Source organism: Zeus faber, assembly GCF_960531495.2.
Source record: "Zeus faber genome assembly, chromosome: 13".
Classification (NCBI taxonomy): Eukaryota; Metazoa; Chordata; class Actinopteri; order Zeiformes; family Zeidae; genus Zeus; species Zeus faber.
In genome coordinates this window covers 23,858,018-23,884,250 of record NC_137198.1, presented here as the reverse complement: position 1 = coordinate 23,884,250, position 26,233 = coordinate 23,858,018, and the positions used below count along the sequence as shown (strand labels likewise).

Sequence of the window (26,233 nt, the reverse complement as noted above, 5' to 3'; positions counted from 1 at the left end):
TGAGGTGTTTGCTTTTTAGGCTGCCGCTCATTTCCCTGTTCCCTCAGCTGTTCTTTGAGAAACATTCCTCAGCTGTCGGTGAGCAAGAAAGGAAACTGACTTGCTGACAAAACAACAACAAAAACAACAAAATAAGTATGGTCTCCGTTGTGTGAAGTTGTTTGTTTCAGAGATTGATCCAAAGAAACTGCCTGGAAGTGCATAAATAGTTTCTGTCTCTCGGACCGAACTTGAAACACCGACTTGTTTTACCGTCACGTATAACTTCAGAAATGACTGATACACTCATACAGCCAGTCAGTTGAAATCATCACATTAGGAAGGCAGGCTCCCCCGTTGAGCTGAGCATGCTTTACACAAATCTTTTGAATTCTCACCTCTGGTTGTGTGTACCTGTCGGTCAAAGGTCAGCTCATGAATATTTATTAGGGTGAGACCACGCCCCCTTAGTTCTGGAGTTGATTGACAGTCACTCACAAAACATAAAATTTGTCATTTGCATGTTTTGTAATGCTGTGTTCAAGGCTTGTCGACGTAAAAAGACTGATTTCCGGTCCATCTTTAAGACCAAGACTGACAAGAAAAAATAGCGTAATATCCAAATAAACATAAACAAACAAACCTGTAGAGAACTAGTTGACACATATTCAACTAGATGTGTCATCAGAAATTGTATTAATCTCTAAAGAAATAAAAGGTTTTCCGCTCATCGACTGGGCGCTCCCGTGTTTCCTGAGAGCCTAAGTTCAAAGGTCGGTGAATCAGTATGAGATAAGGGCGAGTAAACAAAGATATGCCGGTGTTAAGAAAAAGGACCTTATATGGGCCCTGTCGACACTGAGTATTTTGTATCGGAATAGGTTGTCGGATGTCATCTTAGTTTGATTGGACTACATGTGTAAACACGCACACACACACACACACACACCCCTCAAGAGATCAAAGGCACCCTTTGTGGAAATGTCCACTCTTATAGTTTGACTCTGACTCTGTACAACAGGTGACTTGTCTTCATTACAGCTACATGTGTTGGCTTTTTTGTGGTATAATATCAACTTCCGATTGCAATTTGTCTTATAATTGGCCAAAAGAAGAGACACAAAAAGAGACCCTTTCAAGTGTTCTGGGGGTTTGTGTACTGAATAGTACACTAGCAGGAAATAATACTTCCACACGAGAACTAGATCAAGAAGAATCAAGTATCAAGTATCAAGAAGAATTATACTACGGTGTGTAATTCTTCTCGGGCAGGGACAGGGATTGGAGGAGTTTTGTGACCCCCAACAAGTCAGAAAACCATGTCTGTCCAAGCACTCAGGCTCAAATCCAATTTCTCCTCCCTTCTGTATCTCCTAAAATAAATATAACGCCATGGTTTAAGACTACCCTGATTTCACAGATTGCTCCACCATTTGGACTGGGTAGACTGTGGCAGTAGGGGGCACTGTCTGGCTTTGGCAATGGGTTGGAGAACGAGAGGCTTTGGAGAGACGGGGAGCGCTCCTCCCCCTTGTGAACTGCAGATATGAGACAATTACACATAAGCCTCTTACTATGAAACAATATGATGTAAAATAGGCGCATGAACAAATAAATAATAGCATCGCAAAGATATGCATAATGCCTGTGTGTGTAGCCGACAGCGAGGAGGAGACAGACGAAAGTGCAAGTTTGTGTACGTGTATATGTTTGAGTGTGTGCGTGTGTGTTACGTGCATCAAGGAAACACTCCTGGGGATGGAACTTTTCTTTGCGCCGTGCGCCAGTTGGTTGCGAAACAGACCAAACATTTGTTCTTCAAGACAACTGGATTTTCGACTTCAAAGCCATGCATATCACTTTGAAGGACCGGAAATGTATTCCAAGTACCCTCCCCTATTCCCGTTCCCAAACTCCATCCAAAAAGCCCCCTACCCACACCCTTTTTCCAAAACAGGCTGGTGCCATTAGCATATTAGAGTCTTTAATTGACAACTCCTGCCCTTCAAAGCGCAAAAGTCACTAACTGAATTGCTAATGAACCGCACAATACACACCACACGCCTCCAAGTCAGTGGAGCAGCTCACATGTTTTTGATATCTGATTTGTTCAGCTTTTTAAGCGATAGCTCATATTTGACTTTGCATGAATGGCAGAAACGTGAAAGTTGAGTGTGCACTTGTGAGGAAGACATTAACTCCCCTCCCTGACAACATGACACAACAGGTTCACATATCTCTGCATATCTACATAGCCGACAGCGAGGTAAGCACTTTTCCTTCTGGCATCGAAGAATGAAAGCCCATCCCAAACAACCGTCTGGTTCTTTAATCTCCCGCACATTATTGAGTACTTCGCAAGAAACGACCTTACAGGGGGTTAGTACCTGCGTTAGTATTGATGGAAAAACCACTTAAACGGTGCACCATTCCGTGGTCTATTTGCCCTTTTTCTTCATCCGTCATAAGTTGAGGTAAATGCGGGTGTCACGCTGATCTCAACTCACCTATTGTGCTCGAGTTGATGACTAACAAACTTGTGGGCAAAGGAATCGTGTTTGGCTCCGTGGGCCCTCATATCAGGAACGATGTTTTAACTGACATTTTAGTAAATAATAATTACACAGGGTTAGTGGAACACCACACTTGAATGTGTGTTTTCAATATTTGGATCATCCATCACAGATTCTATCGGTGCATTTTCTGTGTATCTTTGGTGTGGCTTGCGGACAAAAGGGCCAAAGGGATCATTCAATTTTAATAGGCGACAACATCTTCAAAAGGGTTAGAAAGACGAACGGACCAACTGAACAGGGTTCGTGACGGATCAACGTTATGATCCGTTCTCAAAGATTTTTTTCAATCAAACAATGACATGCCGTTGGATGCAACATTTCGGGACAGTGCCGAATGTAAAAAGGTAGCGCCATCGGCCGAGGTTTGAAACCATTTCCTCTTTTCTTCTGTGGACAGGATTAGCCATCCCTTTTCAAGGCTTGGTGGAAAAACCCTTCAGCCCAAAGTATCCATGACAAAAAAACCCTAAATAAAATAAAGGAAAATGGTAGAGATAGGGACTTATAATAAGAAAAGGGAACAAGTTTGAGACAGGCAACCATTTTGTTGAAATTTAGTCAGATGATAGACCACTACTGCCATGAAATGTCAAGTTTTGTTGTATTCCTTTGATTCTGCTGAGCCTGTTCTATGGAAAGAGTTGCCCGACGGCTTCCTTCCTGGTGTGTTTACCTGAGGAAGCAGGTTTCCTGAATCCAGATTTAGGATGATGATCGTAAATTGGGCCATAAACCAAAGTGATAAGGATGGTGAGTGGCAAAACCTCATAAATGGTTATGCAGATGACCCTAAGTCCAGGTTTACTTACCTCACCAAGTCGGTCATGCAGGAGCCCACCACAACCACGTCGAAGGCATTTTCAGTCATGATCTAATCAAGACACACGCATAAATATGTTAGTTTCGATGGCAATGTCGGTGGAAAACATGTTACCGAGACTGCAGGATTATTTTCATTACATTTATTACAAAGCGACGTACAACTTATCCATACACTGATGGAGGCAGCCACGCAAGGCTCGTAGGGAGCCGTTAGGGGGTTAAGTACCTTACTCAAGCACACTTCAGTGTGCTACTAGGAGGAGCCAGGGATCAAACCAGCAATCTTCCGATTACTAGGCGACCCGCTCTACCTTCTGAGCCACTGTTTTCAACGTAGGATGACTGTTGTGGTGGTTTCTGCCTTAAATACAAACTTATCAAACTCTACAGCAAAACCAGGCAAATTGTGTGAAGCGGTTTCCAAACCGCTGCAAGACACTAAATTCACTTGATATTATTTAGCTTCTACATTAGCATCAGTTTGACTGAAACAAGCGAAGAAGGTATAAATAGAGCATTCACAGCCAGCTTAGTTGGACAGGTTCCAATCTTAACAGGGGTGATTATTTCAAGGCTCCACCACGTGAACAGAACGCAGCCCAGCAGAATCTTAATTAATTCAATCCTTGGCTTGTATCGGAGCTAATGCTAGGGAGTTAATCTCCTCAAATCTCTTCCTAGGCAGCAGAAGACTTGGAAAGCCTGGCCGCTGGCTGTAGGATGGCTAAATTCTCTCTCCCACATCTCGCAGCATATTGTCTTCACAGTGAGCCCAGAAACACTCGCTCCCCACATCCACGGCGGTAGATTAAAACGAGATCCTCCATGTCCGTCCACTCGAAATACAGCGGGGTCCACTCCTCAAAATTCTGAATTTGCGTGTTGAATTGGCAATGGCGTTATCTGAGCTGACCGGCATGAATTTACTTACAGCTTAAGAAAACGCTCCATGAAATCTTAGGCCACAGAGGTACATTAAATAAAATGATTCATGGAGGGTTTCGGTTTTAATCTGTCAAGAATGTGCAAAGATTCCTCTATATATTCCAACACTAAAGCTACGCTCACGCTGCAAGTCTTAGTGCTCAATTCGGATATATTGCTCAAATCCAATTTTTTTTGTTTGGCTGTTCACATAATTATTTAAATGTGGCCAATATCAGATTCCAGTGTGAACTGGTCACGGTCCTGAACCGACCTGTCATACGGAAGTAAACGTGGCAGGCAAATGCACGGTGGTTGTCGGGTGGCGACTGTGCCGGACTCGGTTAAGCTTGCGGATTAAATCTTTAAATCCAGACAGGGGCACGGTGCTTTTTTTGTGTCGTTCAATAGGGAAATTTTGTAAAATAAAACAAAAACACAAAGTGCACAAATTGCGCCCTGATCGCTCCCTCAGAGGACACACACACACACACACACACACACACACACACAAATAGTGTGTGTGTGTGTGTGTGTGTGTGTGTGTGTGTGTGTGTGTGTGTGTGTGAAAAAAAGAGGAAAGCTTGCTGTTGCAGGGAATTAACTATTATGGTGTTATGGTGTTTAGGTAAGATCGGATAAAATGGCACTTAATTGATCCCCTAGAGAAATGTAGGCGTTGCAGCAACTCAATGGGGAAGCATGAAGTACAGAGTAAGAGGCTGTACACTAATTCACAATACATACATTCTTATAAGCAGTCCAACAGTAAAAAATAAAACAAGAAATAAAGTACTACTATTAATTATAAATGTCTCAAGAATGTACAGCATGATTATTTCAAGAGAATAGTTTTATTTTTTTAATGAATGTTCAAAGTAGCGGCATGGAAATATGTAATAGCTATAACAGCAGCATTTGTATTGCTTATTGTCATAACTATTATTATTATTATGTTGTATTACATTCATTTTTTCAGCATGCAGGATAGATATTTACAATATTGAATATATCAAAATTAAACTCCAACAATAAGTCTAAAAATCGAGTGGGGGAACAAATCTAAATATAAATTAGTTAGTTATCAATTAATTATCATATATATTCCGATTCAAACTAACTTATTTCCAGAATATTTTTGAGTCAAGCTTTTAAAATATTAAAATGTAATAATAAAATATTTCAATGTCATAATAAAATATTTAAATTAAATAATAAATCTATTACATTTAAATCATAAAATATTTTAATAAAATAAACTAGTGCTGTGCCTGTTGAAAACACGCCAGTTCGGAATGGGCTGCATTGCAGGGGTGGGCAGATCGATACCAAAAGTATCGTAGTCGTAAAGTAGTAAAGAAAATACGACCGATACTACGTCTCGTTTTGAAGATCGATTCCAACGTCAATAGGATCAATACCAAAATAAGGATTTGTTTCTCTCAAAATATTTCCCCGCTTGCGTTTGCTTGGTGCCCCTCACTGTGTGGTCAACGGGAGATTCTTTTCCGCAAGCATGTTACGTGAACACCCACGTGCAACACTAGCAGAAAACAATCAGTGAAAGTAATCCGCTGCACATCCTCGTTCACCATTTCTCCAAAGAAAACCAATGATTACAGTTTGTTTTGGGCCTTTCTGGCCCTGGTATTACTTTGCATCGGATAGAAACCAGCGGCTTGGATGAAAAATTGTCGAGATAATCAAAGGATGTACAGTTACATACAAATAATCTCTTGAACTTGAACTTGAACTTGAACGTGAACATACATATATACATACATACAGAGGTTGCTATCTTTATTAGTTAGATTACATTATAATAACTCGCCTTGAGAAAATTCCTGAATTAAGTGATACATCATTGAATATGAAGTTGAGCATGCCGCATTATAGTTAAGTTTTCTGGTCACAATATTAAGGAGGACCACAGCTTTTTCAGAAAACTACAGACAAACATTCAAATTCTACTTTGTGAGTGATGGGTTCTGCCTTGTTACTCTGCTATGAATTCCAGTTCCGGATATTGCTGTATAGTTCTACCTGTCTTCCTGGGTGATTGAATCTTGGGTTTTATGGAGATTTTGGCAGGTTGACCACTCCTGGCTAAACTCACTACATTTTCACTGTAAAATATGGCTCTTGCAGTGATACAGTGGAGTCCCTGTGACCCTAGACGTGGCTTTGTAGCCATAAGGTCTGATGTGCCTCTAGAACCGCTATGAATTGTCACACTCAGGGGAAAAAAAACTTGTAATAATTAAGCTAAATTGGGATGGGCTGTCCGGCAAACTTTGGTGTCTCATTGCCCCTATAAAGCACTCAAACATACACAGATATACAGTATCGAACAAAGTCAAAGTGAAAAAACAACTTAAAACTGCAGAAAGTGCAGGCTAGGGGAAAATACCTTTTCACTGCACCGCATGCTACGTTGGCAGGGTTTATTTTGATGATCATCTAAACCCAACCTCGTCGGTTTTTCAAAGAAACAAGTGGAGGTAGAAGTAATGCTCAATAATATTGATTCCGAGCCAAAAAAAAACACAATGCAGAACCACGCACAGGTCTTATTTGGGTTGGCTGTGATAGCTGTGGGCGTCTTTAGCTGAAAGCTGATGTTGAAATGATTGTTCCAGGTACAGTGGTATAGAGGCGCATACAATATTGTGGGCAATCACATAAGCAAACCCTCCCACCGAACAGCATGCCATTCGATTTTTACAGCCGGAAAGATAGAGACATCTCCATTATATTTAAAACAGTGGAATAACTGGGTTCCTTGTATTCTGGGGATGGGGTGGAAACTGCCATGTGGGGAATGGTAATCCACTGAGCTGGAGTTGTTTTAAAACTGTTCCAAAATCGTGGTTAATCAACACATGATAGGTGTATATATTCAACTGTGAACTCGTGGTAAAGTCACACGATAATGGAGGAGACTCACAAGCATGGGAAGTAGACGAATCTTCAAGCTCATGTTTCATTTGCTGTGCAGAATACCTCTGGCCACCCTCCCATCAAACAGATTTCCACCCAACCTTGCCAGGGGTGGGCCAATCACAACGGTTTATCACGGGGCGGGTTTGATGACAATGCCGAGGTCAGACGTTGACGCACCTTACCAAGATGGCTGCCGCGGACATGGAACGGTCTGTTGAATACGCTTTCGCCCGTTGAGGCACCTTACTAAGATGGCTGCCGCTGACGTGGAACGCCGTGTCCAATCCCCTATCGCGACTAGCATTGAGCAACTGGACGGTATATTTTCCTCTAAGAAGCTTTTGTTGATACGAAAGATGTGTTTATCATATTTCCGACAGGATTTGGTAAAAGTTTAACTTGGCAACTCACTCGCTCAGCGTTACGTCACATGTTTCGTTGGTCTGATTGCTTGTAGGTCTATCCAATTGCTTCCAGAGACATTTTGGTCTGCACCCGTGGGTAACGCCGCTTGGAAATCGCAAATGAACGGCGAGATTCCAGACTAATACGCATTTGCGAATTGGTCTGGTGATGTCACGCCAGAGACTCACATTATATCATAGTATGATGTCATGTTTATTTCAAACCCTGAAAAGGCACGAGCTATTTGCCAACCCTGAAAATGTACAGTTTAAGGAGAAGCATTAAAACTAAGAATACATAACATAAACATATAACATAAGATATGTGTCAGGTCAGGAAATACGAGATATTCTGCATTTACCTGGCACCCAAACTTGATCTTGCAGAATTTACTATAGAGAGAGGTGGTCAAAGTTTACCATCAAGTTGTCTGACCTACTGCCAGAACCCGTTGCTATGAGCGAATCAATTCGGAGACATAATATTTTATTAACTATGTAGGGTTTTTTTTTTTAAACCTAAAACTATATCCGGGATGACTTTAACAGAGATGGCCCCGATATCAATTAAGCTCGGTTGAGAGCCGTATTTTTCTCCTCACAGGCATCGCTAAAAGCACCAATACCTTCGACGCGGTCCGTCCAAAGGACCCAAACACCATGTACCGGAAGTTTTTGAAAGAATGAAGTAAATATTGGCGTTTATGCTGGTTTTGTCTGATTTCCAGCTTTAACAGGTAGAGCGGTAATTGAATTACGTGTGTTAAAAGGCAAACTTATATATATTATAGGATAAGGACCTTGCAATTATTGACATTGAACGGGTTACCGAATGGAAAGCTAGCAATGGCTAAATATAGCAAACGCATGGACAGTGGCGTGCAAGACGTACAAATCCACGTATAAGCGTAGTTTTCTGACTATGAAACCTTCAATGTTATTCAGCAAATCTGGACAACATTTGTGCAAAAAAATGGGAGAAGGGGAAGGACAGAGTTTTCAACATGGACGTACTTTTTTTAGACACCAGCTCATAATTAAGAGTATATATCGTTATATGTCCGTATCGCGATACGAGACTAGATATCACTGTTATTCATCAATACTGTATTTCGATATGAGACTAGCTATCACTGGAATATGCGTACCGTGATGCAAGACGAGATATTGTTATAATATAAATGTCGTGATATGAGACGAGATATCGTCTGCCATTGAGGTTATCGCAATATAGCTAAATGTCATCCAAGGCTGCATTACAGTGTTGTAATGCACATTTTCTGAACTTCATAAGCTGTTCCATCTGTTCTAATCAAGGGTCATAATTAGATTTGTCATAATTATCCATAATCGCCTGATTGTGGATGATTTGAGTAGATCACACATTTTTTTTTGCAAAATCATTGGACTCAACAATCACCTGTTTGCTTCAAAATATTAAACTCATATTATAAATGTCACACTAAATGGAATGTGATACCTCCGTGTGTTTCCATCCGTTTGGTGAAAGAAAATTGACTGAATTTAATCTGAATTTTTGGAATGGCTCTTCTGCAATAGGTGGATATATCATTGGTATTATTTTATTATTAAAAGTTTTATTTTATGCCACTGTTATAGTCGCATAAGATCAACAAAGACATTTTTTATTTTACTTGCAATTATTTATCTGACAATTAATCATCTACTAAAATCTAATGATACTGCCCTAGTATATACCACTTTTAAAATATCCATGTAACTAATAAGTGTTTCTCGTGAGTAAATATCAGTATTCTATAGCATCAGTAGTCACCACAAAATATCGTCAAATAATCGTTGCTCAAAAAATTGTGGTGTTAAATTTTTGTCAATATTATTGTCTACCTACTCACATATTGACACTTTCCTTATTGTGTGTGGCCTTAGTTTCTAGATAGCTGAAAATGAACAACATGTCCCCCGAGGTTGCACTGCATCGTATTTCGCCAGGACTGAGGCCACTGCTGTGCGTTGTTGTGCGGAACGGACGAGTTGGTCTCGACTCAACCAGCTGCCTCCGAGTGACAGACCTTAAGACAGGGTGAGTTATAGTTTTTTACATCACATTTATTTTTTACTTGCCGGATCGGACAACTGCAGGAGGCATTCCACTTGTCCGAAAACAGAGCTTGCTTGCCCCAGGCAAGCGGACAAATATTAATGTCAAGCCCTGTTTTTTTGTATGGTGTTCCACAATTTTGGTGCATAGTGGATGAAGGCAGCTTCCACAATTTCATTTTAGGGGACTTTTGGAATGTTTAAAAGACCTGCTATAGAGGACCTAAGGGCTTGTGAAGGGACATCCAGCAACAAGGAATCAGTGATGTAAGAGGGTGCTAAACCATTAAGAGCTTTGTATACAGGTAGAAGGACTTTAACATTCTAAAAGGTATCAGGCTCTTTTAAAATAAATTATGGCTCACAAGAACTTGCCCATGCCCGAGTTAGTTTTCCGAGTTCCCAGTGAACGCAGCATCAGTTCGCTTGCTGCAGATAGGCTGCAACAGAACACACAGACATGACCCACTCCGCAGCTGATTCACTCAGTCAAGCTCACGTTGCATGTTGGGCTGGCGGTCCAAGAGAAACTCACGTTAGCAAAGATAACAGCTGTTTTTAATAGTATCATGAACTGGCCCATTTATTGTTACTCTGATGGTTACTGTTTTACTACATTCATCTGAATTTGGCATTTTATTATATGGATATGGACCTGTTTGAAAAGCACCTTATGTATGCTTACTACTCCTACTTACTGTTAGTGTGATGGATACTGTTTTACTAAATTAAGATTTTTTTTCTACATTAGTAGATATGGACCTGTCAGAAAAACGCCCCATGTCTCCTTGGTTTTAAAGATGAAACTTTTTTCATTCTGTATCAAGTCTTGTAACCATAATTTTCCTACTTTTTTAATGGACTGGATGCTGTCTGGAATTGATTATATTGATACAATTAAAGTGGGGGGAAAAAAAAAAAGAGGATGCGTGTGACTATTTTATTCCATGTAGAAATATATCTATTAACATGACTGTAACTATAGTTGTTTGTAGCCATTCATTGACAAAGTATTCTGTGTGGCCCACGAACCCCCAGTGATTTTCCTATTTGGCCCACTCGCTATTGAAGTTGCATAGCTCTGATATAGGGAACCAGTGCAGTGGAGCTAAAACAGGAGTTACATGCTCTCTCTTCCTCGTTTTCGTTAAAAAGACTAGCAGCAGAGTTCTGAATTTTCTACAGTTTCTTAATTGATTTTTTTGGAAGACCAGAAAAAAGAGCATTGCTGTAGTCGAGTCTACTTGAAGTTAAAGTATGAATGAGCTTCTCAGCTACTTGGTGTGTTTGAAAGCTGGTGAACAAGATTTCTTCAATGGAAGAATGCTGTATTGATCACCTTGTTTATGTGCTGTTGAAAATTAAATTAAAGTCTAAAATTACACCTAGACATGTTACATCCATTTAAATGACATTGATACACCTGGGTTTACTGTAGCTTGACACCATCCCAAAAATTGTAACCACTGACTTATACATTGATCTATTCCTAGATGTACGACCTTGACGCCCAGTCCGTGTTGTGACCGCTTCAAGCTCCACATTCCCTACGCTGGAGAGACCTTGAAATGTAAGTTCTGAAGAAGTTCCCTTCCATTGGGGCCTGTTTGCTTTCAAGTTGGGTGAAGTAGCCATTGGAAGAAGTGGTGATATTGAGTGTGCTGATAGTGTTGGCCAACCACTTACTCACTCCGACTCACTGACTCACTTACCACAGAGAGGTGATGGATTCACCAGATTACTATCAAACTCACCCTGGCCCAGAAACTGTACTAAATTCAGGCTGATATGACATCTGATATCATTATTTGGTTCTCATGCTTCATGTTTTCTCAGTAAAATACACATCTGATTAGTTAACACGAGCCTCTATTTTTTCTACTATTATGGGTTGCATGCATGGAACAATTAATTAATCATTCTGGTTTTCAGTAGATGCTAAAAACATACCAGTAGTTTACAACCAGCAATACCGGCGTGCACATTGCATGCACGGCGTCTCAGCATCAAGCATCTCATCATGCCTCACTCTAGATTCACTATATATACCCTATATACATTATATATACTATTTACATTATATACACACCATATACATTATATACACTATATACATTATATACACTATATAGTATAACCCCAATTCCAATGAAGTTGGGATGTTGTGTAAAACAGAAACAATGATTTGCAAATGTTTTGGTTTTTTTCAACCTACTGTATATTCAATTGAATACACTCCAAAGACGAGATGGAAACAGGTGAGTGTCATGATTGGGTGTAAAAGGAGCATCCCCGAAAGGCTCAGTTGTTTACAAGAAAGGATGGGGCGAGGTTGACCACTTTGTGAACAACTGTGTGAGCAAATAGTCAGAACAACAAAACAGTTTAAGAACAAAATTTCTCAACGTATAATTGCAATGAACTTAGGAATTTCATCATCTACAGTCCATAATATCATCAAAAGATTAAGAGAATTTTGAGAAATCTCTGCACGTAAGCAGCAAGGCCGAAATCCAACATTGAATGCCCGTGACCTTCAATCCCTCAGGCGGCACTGCATTAAAAACCAACATCATTCTGTAAAGGATATTACCACGTGGGCTCAGGAACACTTAGGAAAACCATTGTCAGTTTACACAGTTAGTCACTCATCTACAAGTGCAAGTCAAAACTCTACCATGCAAAGTGAAAGCCATATATCAACAACACCCAGAAATGCCGCCGGCTTCTCTGGGCCCGAGCTCATCTGAGGTGGACTGACGCAAAGTGGAAAAGTGTGCTGTGGTCTGACGAGTCCACATTTCGAATTGTTTTTGGAAATCATGGACGTCGTGTCCTGGGGGCCAAAGAGGAAAGGACCATCCAAATTATTATCAGCGCAAAGTTCAAAAGCCAGCATCTGTGATGGTATGGGGGTGTGTTAGTGCCCATGGCATGGGTAATTTGCACATCTGTGAAGGCCCCATTAATGCTGAAAGGTATATACAGGTTTTGGAGCAACATATGCTGCCATCTAAGCAACGTCTTTTTCAGGGACGTCCCTGCTCATTTCAGCAAGACAATGCCAAGCCACATTCTGCATGTGTTACAACAGCGTGGCTTTGTAGTAAAAGTTTGCGGGTACTAGACTGGCCTGCCTGCAGTCCAGACCTGTCTCCTGTTGAAAGTGTGTGGCGCATTATTAAGTGCAAAATACGACAACAGAAACCCCGGACTGTTGAGAAACTGAAGTCGTACATCAAGTAAGAATGGGAAAGAATTCCAGCTACAAAGCTTCAACAATTAGTGTCCTCAGTTCCCAAACGCTTATTGAGTGTTCTTCAAAGGAAAGGTGATGTAACACACTGGTAAACATGCCCTGTCCCAGCTTTTTTGAAACATGTTGCAGGCATCAAATTCAAAATGAGTGAATATTTGCAAAAAAACAATAAAGTTTTATCAGTTTGAACATAAAATATATTGTCTTTGTAGTGTATTCAATTGAATATAGGTTGAAAAGGATTTGCAAATCATTGTATTCTGTTTCTATTTACATTTTACACAACGTCCCAACTTCATTGGAATTGGGTTTTGTACATTATACTGTGTACACTATATATACACGATATATACTACATAAACTGTATACATCTCATCTCATCACAGTTCTCAGTCTTGTTCCCGCAGTCTGTCAGTATTCACTACACTAGCGTTCACAATGGCCACGCCCCCCTTACCGTGAAATAACAGGGGTCCTCGCTTTACGACCTGGTCCTAGTAATGGAACTCGGTCGTTAAGTGTATGTGTGTGTCTATTTATATGTGTATATTGATATGTGTATATGTATATATTAACTCCTTTATTTGTCTCATTGCATGGAACTGAAAGAAGTTCATAGTTGGCCTGAATGAAATTGGGGAAAATAGTGATATTTATATTTTTGCTATACTGTATATATATATTGCAATTCCACCTGAAGTAAAATAATTTTGTGTTGCACAATAAACCCACAAAATAAATCCGTAGTGGCATTGCTGTTGGCAGATACCTGTTACACAAAAAAAACCCAGCGCAGGCAAGGTTGAGATACAAACTAAAATGAAAAAGTCGCACTATGCTACTGAATAAATGTGTAATGGCATTGGTGTTGCATAAAAGAGATGAGTTGTAAGAGATTGTAAGAGACAGATTTGGACGAGAAGGTCAATACCAATTTCATCCCCGTGTGTCCAGATCCAAGGTATTGAAGGGCTGCACGCTTACAGTGTAGTACCTGTCAAATTTGTGAAAAACAACTTGCGGTATATCAAAGGCTGAGTTATTTGGGTTTTGAGTGATACACCTTGCCTCTTTATGGTTGTTGGTGCACTAAGTTTGCCAATTCAGTCATTACTGAACTTAGTTTTGTTGGAGGTAAGTTGTGGTGTAAAACATCAGTGTTTGCACTCGGTTTGGGCAGATTTATGATTAATTCGTCAATCAGCGATCGACTCTATCGATCGCTGATTGACGGACAGATTTATGTTTTTATCCGCCAGGAAAGATCTGAGCATGGAAACGGTGTAAGTGCAGTTCACCGTGTTGTGAAACTGGAGCGGAGAGAGAGGGGGCGGAGGCATATTTGGACCGTTTGCAATTTAGCACGATAGTCCAAGACTAGTTTGTACCTGGAAACCCTCAACTTACTTGAAGCTGATTCACAGCTGATCGTCAATGGTGAAGTGATAATAATAATACAATTGACAATAATACAATTCTAATTTAAGAATCCAAAACAGTCGTATTCTGGAACATCCTGTAAAGTATCTTGTGTAGTATACAAACTAATAACTTTGGGCTCTGACGAAGCGTCCGCTTGTCCAACTGAGCGGCAGATTGTGCCACAAACAGTGGCTGTTGTATTCTATCGGAGTCTGCACCATTTTTTTGGGGACCGAATAAAAAGCGACTTCACTGCAGTTTTGTCCCGAAAGCCGCTCAGCTCACGGGACGTTCTGATTGGATGAAGCGGAAGGTGGAGGATGAGGAGCGCGGCTCTTCCAGCAGCACGCTGCGTTGTTTGGTGTATTTTTTTTGTGGGCGGTTGCATATTTTGCTGGCGGTCAGTCTGAGAAAGTAGGAACTTGTTTACACGAATATAAACAAATACGAACATACCTTCACGCCTACGTCAATACAAACTTGTTAGAACTCTTTGTAGATGTTTTAAACAAGTCGTGTACATATATGACCAACATAAACAACATATTTGACCTCGCTTCTGATTAGAAAAAATAAATCCACAGTAGACGAAGACACGCCACAGATACCAACTTTTATCGAACCCTCTTGAACTGCACACACTATGTATAAACACTGCTTGCATCACTGGGAGTTACTGGAATGCGCTCAGTTGGGAATCCACATCACCTCCCCCCCTCCCAAACGCTCCACATTGCCAGCGCCACAAGTTGTTATGAGATGATAATTATCACAACCAAGAATGACTTCAATTTAAGAGTTTCTGGAATGGCGGTGACTCATGAGAGTTCACAACGGAAACATCCTATAGAATGTTTCATTCTACTTTTTTTTGTCTCGTCTTCCCGTCCACAAAGCGGTTTTGACGTCACGCCGGATACGAGCTCGTAACCTTGCTAGTAAACCACTATGAGTGTTCGTTAGATCACTGCCTTCCTGAGTCGTTGCCCGCAGGAGATCGCGGCAGTCAAATCAAATTGCAGAATTTCTGCTTTTATTCTTTTGACACTTCATCTTAGAAATATTTGGTTAAAGATAAGCTAACACAAGATAGGACCTCATTAGTTGCCAGAGGGAAATTCAGGCAGTTGAGAAAGAGATAGAAATGAAAATGAGATATGAAATAATACATATATGTACACATCGATCTGCGCCAGTTAACATGAATTAGCACCATGCTAACTAGTAGCACTATGCTAACTACGAGTACTATGCTTACTAGTAACACCATGCTGACAAGTAGCACTATGCTAACTTGTACCCCTATGCTCACTAGTAATGAGTGACGTTATAAGCCGTCCTGGTTTGTCCGGAACTGTTCCGGTTTTGGGCTGTTTCCCAAGTCCCGACAGATATCTGTAAAACAATGTCGTGGTTTTCAACATTTACTACCAAATTGTCCCAGTTATGAAAATATTTTTAATGTTATGCTTGTTTTCAGCGCTTACATACTGAATTATTATATACGATATAAAGGCAGAAAAGAGCATGCACAAAGATCCCACTGGAGAAGTGGGCGTCGTCATCCACACGCCCACTCACTTGCTGTGAATTGTGATTTTCATGTGTGTGTGCGTGCGTGTGGCCAGCCTCACCCCTCCGGTCCTAAGTGAGCCCGATATGGACAAGTAGCAGTTTGTCCCCAGGAGGTACAAGTTACAAGATTACAGCATTTCTACCCATTCCTGTATCAATAACAGTGTTTTTCACACACATTTTCTCCACTTGGCTTATTATTATTATTATTATTATTATTATTGTTATTATTATTACTAGGTCATGAGGTTTCGTCATTTTCCTTTTATTCGGTCCCAAAAACAAACACAAGGAGAAATGGAATGGGTATCTGAGAGGTCGTTCCTGTTTACGAAGCCGTACACATTGTTATGTAAGAAGTTCTGCCGGCGGTGTCTGGCATTCTGGCGTCGATCGCCTCGCTTCAAAGATATTTGCGGCGGCCTGGAGCTGCATCGACACAACAGCTCCTCATGACTGACAACTTATTGGCAGCTCAGCCAGAACACGTCCGTCCACTTCCGGCTGCTGCCTGCACAGATATGGAAGCTTATGAAAGTGTCGTCTGAAAACCGGGGAAGCAATGATACCGTTTTTTAATATATATTGGGATCAATAACAAGTACTTTCTACTCACTCTTAAGTACTCTTAACAATACTGCGTAGCGATACCGATACAGATACTGAAATGGTCAATTAGTGAGTGTTCACTGATTTTGAAGGCACTTTTGTTCTCTCTAGTAATTGATTTATTCACTGATTTCAACTAAATTAGATAAACCTCTTATCTTAAAGAGTCTCAGAGTTCCCCAAATAAAACATGGAATCAGAACTCAGTGCAGAGGCGTCAAGTTACGTTTTAGATAGCATTTAGATAAGTATGAATACATGAGCATGCTACCGTTGCTTCCCGAGCCTAAATATAACATGATTAAGATGTTAAGATGGTCAGGGAGTCAGTGAAATCAACTCAATTGTCAACTTCATTAATATTGTGATTACTTCTAGTTGTTAATGACCATTTGACTTTTCCACATCATTTTAAATGGGTGCTAAGATAGACAGACAGACAGACAGTCAGACACATAGACAGATGGACAGACAGATAGACAGACATACAGATAAATGGATAGACAGACAGACGGACAGATAGATATACAGATAGACAGTCGGATAGATAGATAGATGGATAGACAGACAGACAGATAGATATACTGACAGATAGATAGATAGATAGATAGATAGATAGATAGATATACAGACAGACAAAGATGGATAGATATACAGATAGATAGATAGATAGACAGACAGACAGACAGACAGACAGACAGACAGACAGACAGACAGACAGATCGATAGATAGATAGATAGATAGATACTTTATTCGTCACCGGAGGGAAATTACAGCGTCAGAGCAGCTTGCATCAAAATAGGGAATTATTATAGATGAATAGAATAAAAACTAAAACAAAGAAAATGGCAATATATGGAAAAATGTGGAAATATAACAGTTAACTGTACACAATAAACATATGGAAATATACGGTAAACTTAATGATAAACAACAAATATATGCTAAAAAACAACAGGAAATAGACAATAAAAAAAAAAACAAGAGAAGAATAAACCTTAAAATGTAAACAGTAAATTGAATATCGGTAATAAACCTTAATGAAGTTGAACAGTAAACGTACACCTCTGTATTAGATTCACATTCTTTAATTGTGAGTAATTATTCAAACAGCACTGTGGTAAACTGCATCTGGTGACTTCAGAGTGGCAGTGTATTAGTAGTGAAGGTGTATTATCTTAGAGGATAAATACATTTGATTTGTATATGGAAATCAAAATTGTAGTTTATATTTAGTAGATTTGTTTTTCAGGTAGTTGACAAGGTGTTCCGCATGAGTTTTGAAGAACAGTGGGATATCCAGCCTCATTCTTATTTCGCCATTTAGAGCATTCGTTTCTGCTGTTGGGAACAAGTTTAATGTTCAGTTAGATCTTTAAAGGCCTGATTTGGGCCGGAGCTGATGGCGGACAAAGACGTTGGGTGAGGACAGAAAGGGACGTCTGAGTTCAGAAGGAGAGGCCGTGGAGCATAAAGTTAATAGTTTGTTCTGAAAAGTAAATAGTAACACACCAAAATGATCCCGGTGGGAAACATTTACTGATCTTTTGGGAGTTGGGTGTACACGCAGTACACCCAACTTCAACAGTCTTGAGTTCTTCTAGAGAGACACCAGTCAAATCAGCTCATGGTAGTAATGCGCTCAGTCAAACTTTCAACTGTAGGAAGGCCTGTGAATGACATTATTCAGTATCAGCGCGAGGACGTTTAAGCCACGGAGCCAATTTTAAAATCCCTGCAGCAAGCGCTTATTGTAATTTTTGCGTAGCTACATAACATTTATATATTATTGGACTTCAGTCGGTTCCAGACACGGGGGAAGACGACAGCGACATGGGGTCGTCTACGAGCTTTGCAGACCTCATTAAGAAAAAGAAAAATGGAAAAAGCCAGCAGCAGTCTGGCGTGGTAGCTTCGCCTCTGAAGCGGTGTTACCGGCTGATGTGCGTTCCTGTGCTCTGGCCTGAGGAAGAGTGTTTGTTTAGTCAAGGACGCAGGGCCCCTGGTTCCTGCCACCGTCTGGACCTGACTACCGGTAGCATGCGACCACGCCACGCACGCATGCCGTGCGCGCACGCGCATGGGTGCGTGCGCCATTATGACCTCAATAAGTGCTTTACCCCAGTCGGGTCACTTTCCCCTGGTGACGGAGGTGGAGAAGTAGAACGTTTGACGCAAGCTATTCCGATTTTCTTCAGTGTACAGTTTTGAAGTTATGAACCTTAAGTTATGGATCGAAAAAGATTCCAGCGTCAGAAGACCTCCACCATTTCAGTAAAGGTGTCCCACAGGGATTTTATTGGGGGTTACTTCCTTACTTATTACTATTTACAGTATATTTTGTGTAACTGACTAGTGACTTCATGCTCCATAGCCTTTTCTTCTGAATTCGGCACAGCGATATCCCTTCCTGTGCTCACGGCATGTTTTTGTTGGCCATCGGTTCGACCCCAAATCTGGCCTTTCCTGATCTTAAATGAACACGAAACTTGTAACAAACAGCGAAAAACAAAAGCTCTACCGCCGTTACATCTCTCCAGTGTACGATTTTGAAGTTGTGAATCTTGAGTTATGTACCGTTGCCAAAAGACCTCCACCATTTCCCGCCGCAGCCCCCGGGGGAAGTGTCATGCCAGCGTATCGGATCCTCGCGTCTTAAAAGCGACTTCCAGGTCTTTTGTAACGGATTTCTTTTACGCGGCATCCTCATCCCCCCCTCCCTGTTCTGACACTTCTCCACTGGAAAAACACCGCCATATGTGTGTGTTTGTCTCTGCTCGCTGTCCCTGGCACGAAAAGCAGAACAGCCGAGCCCGGACCGAAATAGAATTGTGAAACATAATAGCTGAACAGTGAAAAACTAGCCTAAAAGGATTTTTTTAATGTTATTTATTTATTTATTTTTGAAGAAGAGAATGGATACTGAGTTAAAGATCAGAAACTGCTTTAAAAATAAGAACAGCCTACTTTTCTTTTTTTTGTTTGTTTTTTTATTTTTTATAAAGAATATGCCTTTACTCTTCAGTTTGACACTGAAGACATCAACTTGTGGCGAATCAAAATTTGGCATTGGACACCACAAAATGTGGCAATTTATTTTCGGCAGGTATCAAAATTCTGCATTTGGCGTGATAGCGGATCCTGTTCATGCAATTGGCGTTGGTGCCACGAAAGTATTGAACTTTGAACCACAGTAAATGTAATACTGTGTTGTTTGATTGTTTCGTTGTGTTCTACTACTCTAAGCACCCACTTCTGTATTTTTAGCATTTTTATCTTGTATTCTCCCTACTTGTCGTTAGTCTAGCTTTCTAATGTAGTTCTCTCTCTCTCTCTCTCTCTCTCTCTCTCTCTCTCTCTCTCTCACGTCAGCTTAAAAAAATCAAAACAAAAGGAGAAAAAAACATTAAAGTCCTTGTAAAGTGAATTGAGTGATTCGTTTCTAAACGCTTTATGCATCAGAAGGTAATTGCTGCAACCACTGTGAAGGATGTAGGACTGAATTGTGGAATTTGACCCTTACACTGTTTCTCAACATTTTTGTGGTCCCGATTCCTTGGGGGGGCCTAGATCATGGCTTGATGACGTAGCGTGGTCGTACTTGACACGGCCCCTCCCTTAATTATTGATAATTGTCATTGCATTAGAAACGGGCTGTGTGTTTTCTTTTCCCTGTGTAGCTGCTCGGCTCCGTTCGTTTTTCTCTCTATTGTTGACGAGGCACTTCATATGTTATGAAGGCTGACATGTTGGTTTGAATTTCATATATTTATATATATATATATATTTTTTTTTTTGATAATTAATAAAAATATATAGTTTTTCATGCACAGTGCAACCAGGAGGAAAAAATGGGCTGCTTGATCCATTTACGCCACCATTTTGTGTAGCGTTTGAGCTTTGTTTAGCGTCACGAGAGCTCGGACCCTTAATAATTAGCCTTTATAAGCAGAGACTCCAAGCTTATTCAATGTGGGGAGATATATATTTTTTGGTGCCAGATGTTTTTAGTTTCTTTCTAAATGTTTTTGTGTTGTTGTGTTATTTTTTCCTCTTTCTTTCTTGCAGGGGATATCATTTTTAACGCCCTGTATCCAGAGCTCCCGCCAGATTTCATATTCGGGGAGGATGCCGAGTTTCTACCGGAACCCGCCGAACTGCCGGTGGGTAAACTTCCCTTCTCTTTCCTACGTGTTGCTGTAACAGTACTCGCCTCGCCTCGCCTGCCGCGGTTCCAACAAATGTCTTGCTCCTTGCGATCGGCTTTCATTTTCAACTGCATTTCAAGCTTTATTATTTAGCCAGTTTGGTTTTGTGTTATTCAAGAATCGAACAAAAAAATAGGCATTTCATACAGGATTATTTGTTTGGTTCCCAGTTGGTAAACCTCTCATTGTGATTATAATTTTTTTGCATGCTGCATTTTTTTCCCGGTGTTTTAATGTCGGACAGATGCCTTAAATTGCTGATTGTAGCTGCACTCAAGCCAGTAGTAGGAGGGAGTATAAGTATTGCCTCACACACTCTGCTGCTGAGAGGGAAAAAATGGGTATACTGCTGTGAATAGATGGAAATGTTGTACTAACTGACAGTTGAGGTATTGAGGCAATGCCTTGTTATGACTCCACGTTTATCTGGAAGACTAGTCATCTCTGATAAGTCATGACTAGCATACTAACTTAATAAAAATCATAGGAAAATGAATCAATGATTGCATGTTTACCTTACCTTTTAAACCAAAATAGGAAATTCCCCATTTCCCGCATGTAGTAGATTGATTGTGAACCTCTATTTACACGTTGTTTGCTTTATTCTGGATCGGTATAGTTGAATGTGTCAACATCTGACTTCAACTTGCAGATCTTCCACATAATCAAGACCTCACTCTGCAGCATTGTGGATAAATGAACTAAAGTGGTTATTATGGGCTGTTGGTCAAACCAGCCTTGCTCTGACTGAAGTAGCTATAAAGCTTTGATTTACGCAACGCTTAAATACAAGCAGCTGCGCTGCAACCCTAACAAGCTCCAGCACGATCCATGATGATTTGCATTTACCAGAAAAATACAATATAAAAAGCCAACACAAAAGACTTGTTTGACATTTTTATGTCGATCCAGACGTTTTGCTTGTGCCTGTTGACAAGTCAATACGCAAATCAATGGTTACCATTGTAGTATGACTCAAATTTTGTTGTTTGTTGTTTGTATGTTGATTTGCTGTTTAACCTTACAATCAATTTACGAGACCGCTATTCATTATACAACTTTATATGTGGCTTAATAGCTGCAAAAGTATAGCACTAGGGCTGCATATACGCAAAGATCTTCCAATTAGATTCCAATACAAATCACAAAGTTTTGTTCCTAATCCAGGTACTCCAATAAATATAGCAATATTTCCTTCATAAATTCCATTACGCACCAATAGTTACGTGGAAAAAAATGAAATATTTGGTTATATACAATTCTGACAAAGACATTGGCAGTTCCCAAAACTGAACCACAGCCGCTTTCCGACGTAATTCAGGAATCCCATGGTCCTAGTTTTTGATCCTTGAATGTATTATCTTTGTAGTTTTTATAAGAGCCGTTATTTAACTTTTTTGATGACATCGGGATCGGCAGTTATACAGCCGATTTGTCCACATTTTTAGTGTGATCGTATAGGAACTATAATAAACCAAAAAAGCATTGATTATTTATCCTGTACTTGTCTGTTTGATTGTTATAATAGCTTTTTACGAGAATTATCCACAGCATCTGACGCGGTTGTCTGTAGTGAGACGTTTTTCAGTGTCACTCATGCCTCATCCAATATTTTCTACATCAAGACTTAAGGTAATACGTTTATTATTACACTACTTTTAAGTTACTAGCCGAAACAAGCATGGAAGTCTGACAAGGCGTTAAATCCACTTTTGTGTACACTCGCTCCAGGTGCCGATAACGTAAGATTGCTGTAAAGCAGTTTTGCCCCTGATTTGTGATATAGCTTAGGGGAGGGACCATTGTTTATTTTATATTTACTTGTTTGCTTGTTCATTGTAAAATTAAAGTTAAATGTTCTTTTCATATATTTAAGTTTAATGTATATATTTAATTTAATATCATCTTTAAAATGTTTTATCTATCAAAAGGTTCTATGTGTGTTTATTTTTATTTATTCGTTTGGTTATAAGTTGAATGTTCTGAAATATATAAACTTTAATAAAATATAACTTTTTCTAATTGATTTGACACTTTTTAACTTTTTGACAATATCGGTCAAAACATCAGTTAATCGGTGAGCTAGGACTCTCTAAAATTCGGATCTGCATTGGACTCATAAATCTGGCAATGGTCGGTGTCTAGTTTTTATAATTTTTGTCAGCATTGCGAGATGTGTACACATCGGGTGTGAAACCTCGGAAAAAGGGAACTTAATCTGAAAAATTAAGTGCCGGAATTTCTCTCAGCTAAATCCTGTCGTTGGTGTGTGAGGGCACATACTGTATACTGTAGGTTTGAAAACTGATATTAACATACAAATAAATTGTGTGCAATGGCCGTTAATGTCATTTTAAATGAACTACCTGCACAGCTTCCAGGATGCTTCACTTATGTCTCAGTGATTGTTGAGAATTGGTGTTCTGTCATTGGTTATGTAGACATTTTTAGGATCAAAGCAAGCTAAAGCAACAGAAAAATACATATTTTAATCAGAAAAAAGTACTTATTATAAAGATCGATCTCTGGGATTTTGTGAATCAAAGCCATCATTACAAATAGAAATCACAATATGTTAGCTCCGAACACCCTAGCCTAGGGACTGAACAACCAGAGGTAGAGAAACATACTTTTGCAACCCAATCGACTACCCAGTGCACACAGTGTCTGAAAGTCACTGATGGGTTCTGACACCAGCGTGTCCCTGGGCAGCATCGTGGAAAAGTCCAGCTGGATAAAGACCGTGCGGGAGGGCGTGGGTTGGGTGGATGGGAAAGACACTCAGGGGGCTTGGCAAAACGCTATGGCTGGTTCTATTAGTCCATTGCCACTCAGTTGTCCGCAATGCTATTTTTAAAGCGGCCTAACACAGAGAAGTTAAATTCCCCCGGCTGCGTCAGAGTCTGGGAGACGGGAGGGGAGTATTGCTCACTGTCTCATAAAACCAGCTGTGCACATAGGGGAAGTACCTGGGTTTAGCCGGCCCTTGGCAGCCCCGCAGTTTGTTTACTCTCTCACTGCCGGTATTGTTGCTCCGTCTTTCTGCCCATGCTTTTCATAATCCTCCTTCTTTCCCCTCCTCTCCTTTCCTCTCTTCTCTCTCTCTCTCTTTTTTTTTTTTTACTACCCACTACGGATTTTCCCTGCACATTGTCAGTGAGCACAAACCCCTTATGCTTTGATATGTTGGACTGAACCAGCTTTTGGCAACGATACCTCAACATTTCAAGGCAGGGTGCACTTTGTAAAACTTAAGCAGCTGCCTTTGGAATATGTCGGTACCCGTACGACAGAAAGTTAACTGTTGTCCATAGATTTGAAAGTATAGCAGTCCTGTTTTGTTTTCAAACAAAAAAGTTAAATTATTTAATAATCGTAATTGAAAGACATTAAAGCATTGAGGTGACTTTCAGAGCGCGCGTTCTCTAAAGGCAAAGGCGATTGGATTTTATCCAAAGGGGTAAACATTAGTCTAATTTTAGCTCCTCTCCCGATGCCTAGTTGGATTCCTCATGTCTCAGTAACATGTTCATCTTGTTTACAGCCAGCCAGGGGTATCATTAGCCCTCCCTATTTAGCATTGTAGTTTTTCCTACCCCCCAATCACAGGACTTTGAGGAGGTTAGCTATCCATGTTTCTGTTGGGACAGAGAAATAGAAATAAGGATTTTAAGCATCTACTACAAATGTATTTGATAAACAATAGATAGAAGTTGACTAAAACATTACCTGTTATATTTTACACATACAGATATTGGGAACTTACTTTTGTTCAGGCTCTTTGTCTGGCTTTGTGTTTTGCTACAGCTTTTTTTGGTATTTAAAAGAAGCCTGTGGCCTGTGTAATCTACAATGCATGAGAGATTAAAGAGACTTGGAAAATAAGGAATGCTCCTGATGGCTAGACAAACAGAAGCCGCAGGTCCCACAAATAACCCTTTAACTGCAGAGAAGTTCCATGAGCCATGGAATATGATTACACAGCAGTTGAGGTTGTATTGTTGCAAGTGTTGCTAGGTGGGATGGTGCACTGCCGAGGGGTATAAATAGGCTTAATGAACATTTCAAGGCATTCAGACCACATAAGCAACCGGCCACCACTGCTGTTCCCCAGCCGCAGATCCCTTTGAAACTCCACGGCTTGTTCTGAATCGGTCAAACATTTCATCTCTTGTCGTTAATTGGCTTCATAAAGCTATTTGAGGTCAAACTGTGCCATGCCAGGAAACAACCTGGCAAGTCTTATTTTGGGAGAAGAGGGAGCTTTTGCCACACTTCGAAATGAAACAACATTTGATCGTGTGATGATGTGCCGTTTAACTTCAGTCATCACTTCACCCATGCTGGAACATTTTCATTTGCATAAGCGCAGGCTTTAATTGACCCCAAAGTGGTCGTTAAAAAAAATGGGACATTCTGAAGCTGTTGTGCTTTTTTCCCCCTCTACAGTATGGAATATGTGATGTTAACTTCACCGTGGGAAACACAGGTTGCTTTTTGGGAGGGGTGGGGGGTTAAGCAAAAGCAAATAAATCTGGAATGGAAGGAGGGTGACTGAAGTCAGTCCTGTTGGGCCACTTTAGACCAGTCCATGAGAGAGAGAGAGAGAGAGAGAGAGAGAGAGAGAGAGAGAGAGAGAGAGAGAGAGAGAGAGAGAGAGAGAGAGAGAGAGAGAGAGAGAGAGAGAGAGAGAGAGAGAGAGAGAGAGAGAGAGAGAGAGAGAGAGAGAGAGAGAGAGAGAGAGAGAGAGAGAGAGAGAGAGAGAGAGAGAGAGAGAGAGAGAGACCATAAGAGTGCGAGGGAGTTGGTGTGCTTTAGATGTTTATTTTGGATTTATTTTTGCGTGTTGGTGGGTGTGGTGTAGGTGGGGATTGGAAGGGTGTGTTTTGTGAAGAGGCAAGGATACCGGGACTAGTTGTCTCTCTTGCCAAAGAGCATCAGAGACTACTTTTATTGAAGAAAGAAAAAAAAAACCACACAAACTACTAATTATGTGTGTATGGGTGTGTAGCTGTCAGCGTTCTGCCTCGTCTGGCTCTGTTTTACCCCCCTGGCTGGAGGTCTTGCAAAGAGCGTGCTTCCATCCATTGTTTGATTCTCCATACATCTACTTGTTTTTTTGTGTCGTGATGATAAATGATGTCGCTCGTGGCTTGACTCAACCGCGTTGGTATTGTTATGCCAGTGCTAGTTAGGTCAGTGGTATTCCCAGTCCCCACTTATAAACAAGTAATTCTCCCCAGGATTGAGCCAATCCTGTTGTCCCTAAGCTCCACCCTACCCAGTGTACCAGGCTCCTGTTCGTATAAAACGCCCACGGTTATCACGGAGAGTGGCCTGATGGGAGAGGACTAGAGCTGTGTGTAGACGTACGTGAGTTCACACACCCTGTGCTTACGACAGGTGTGGGCTTTTGGGAATGGCTGGCCACG

At 40.5% G+C, this 26,233-nt stretch overlaps 2 protein-coding genes across 3 annotated transcripts in view; one reads left to right on the top strand and one right to left on the bottom strand.

Annotated features, from left to right (window-relative positions):
* Positions 1–8,083, bottom strand: part of rbks (ribokinase) — a 39,587-nt gene extending 31,504 nt beyond the window's left edge. The window contains exons 1-2 of one of the 2 annotated variants that reach the window (XM_080011825.1): positions 8,011–8,083; positions 3,365–3,426 (exon numbers count right to left, since the gene is read on the bottom strand). In XM_080011825.1, the coding sequence (XP_079867951.1) occupies positions 3,365–3,423 (59 nt within the window). In that variant the 5' untranslated portion in view covers positions 3,424–3,426; positions 8,011–8,083. The remainder of the gene's footprint in view (positions 1–3,364; positions 3,427–8,010) is intronic. The other variant, XM_080011826.1, reaches the window with a different exon arrangement.
* A 196-nt stretch (positions 8,084–8,279) lies between these two features.
* Positions 8,280–26,233, top strand: part of babam2 (BRISC and BRCA1 A complex member 2) — a 91,059-nt gene continuing 73,105 nt past the window's right edge. The window contains exons 1-4 of the mRNA XM_080011759.1: positions 8,280–8,385; positions 9,557–9,710; positions 11,221–11,297; positions 20,662–20,756. Of these exons, the coding sequence (XP_079867885.1) occupies positions 9,574–9,710; positions 11,221–11,297; positions 20,662–20,756 (309 nt within the window). The 5' untranslated portion in view covers positions 8,280–8,385; positions 9,557–9,573. The remainder of the gene's footprint in view (positions 8,386–9,556; positions 9,711–11,220; positions 11,298–20,661; positions 20,757–26,233) is intronic.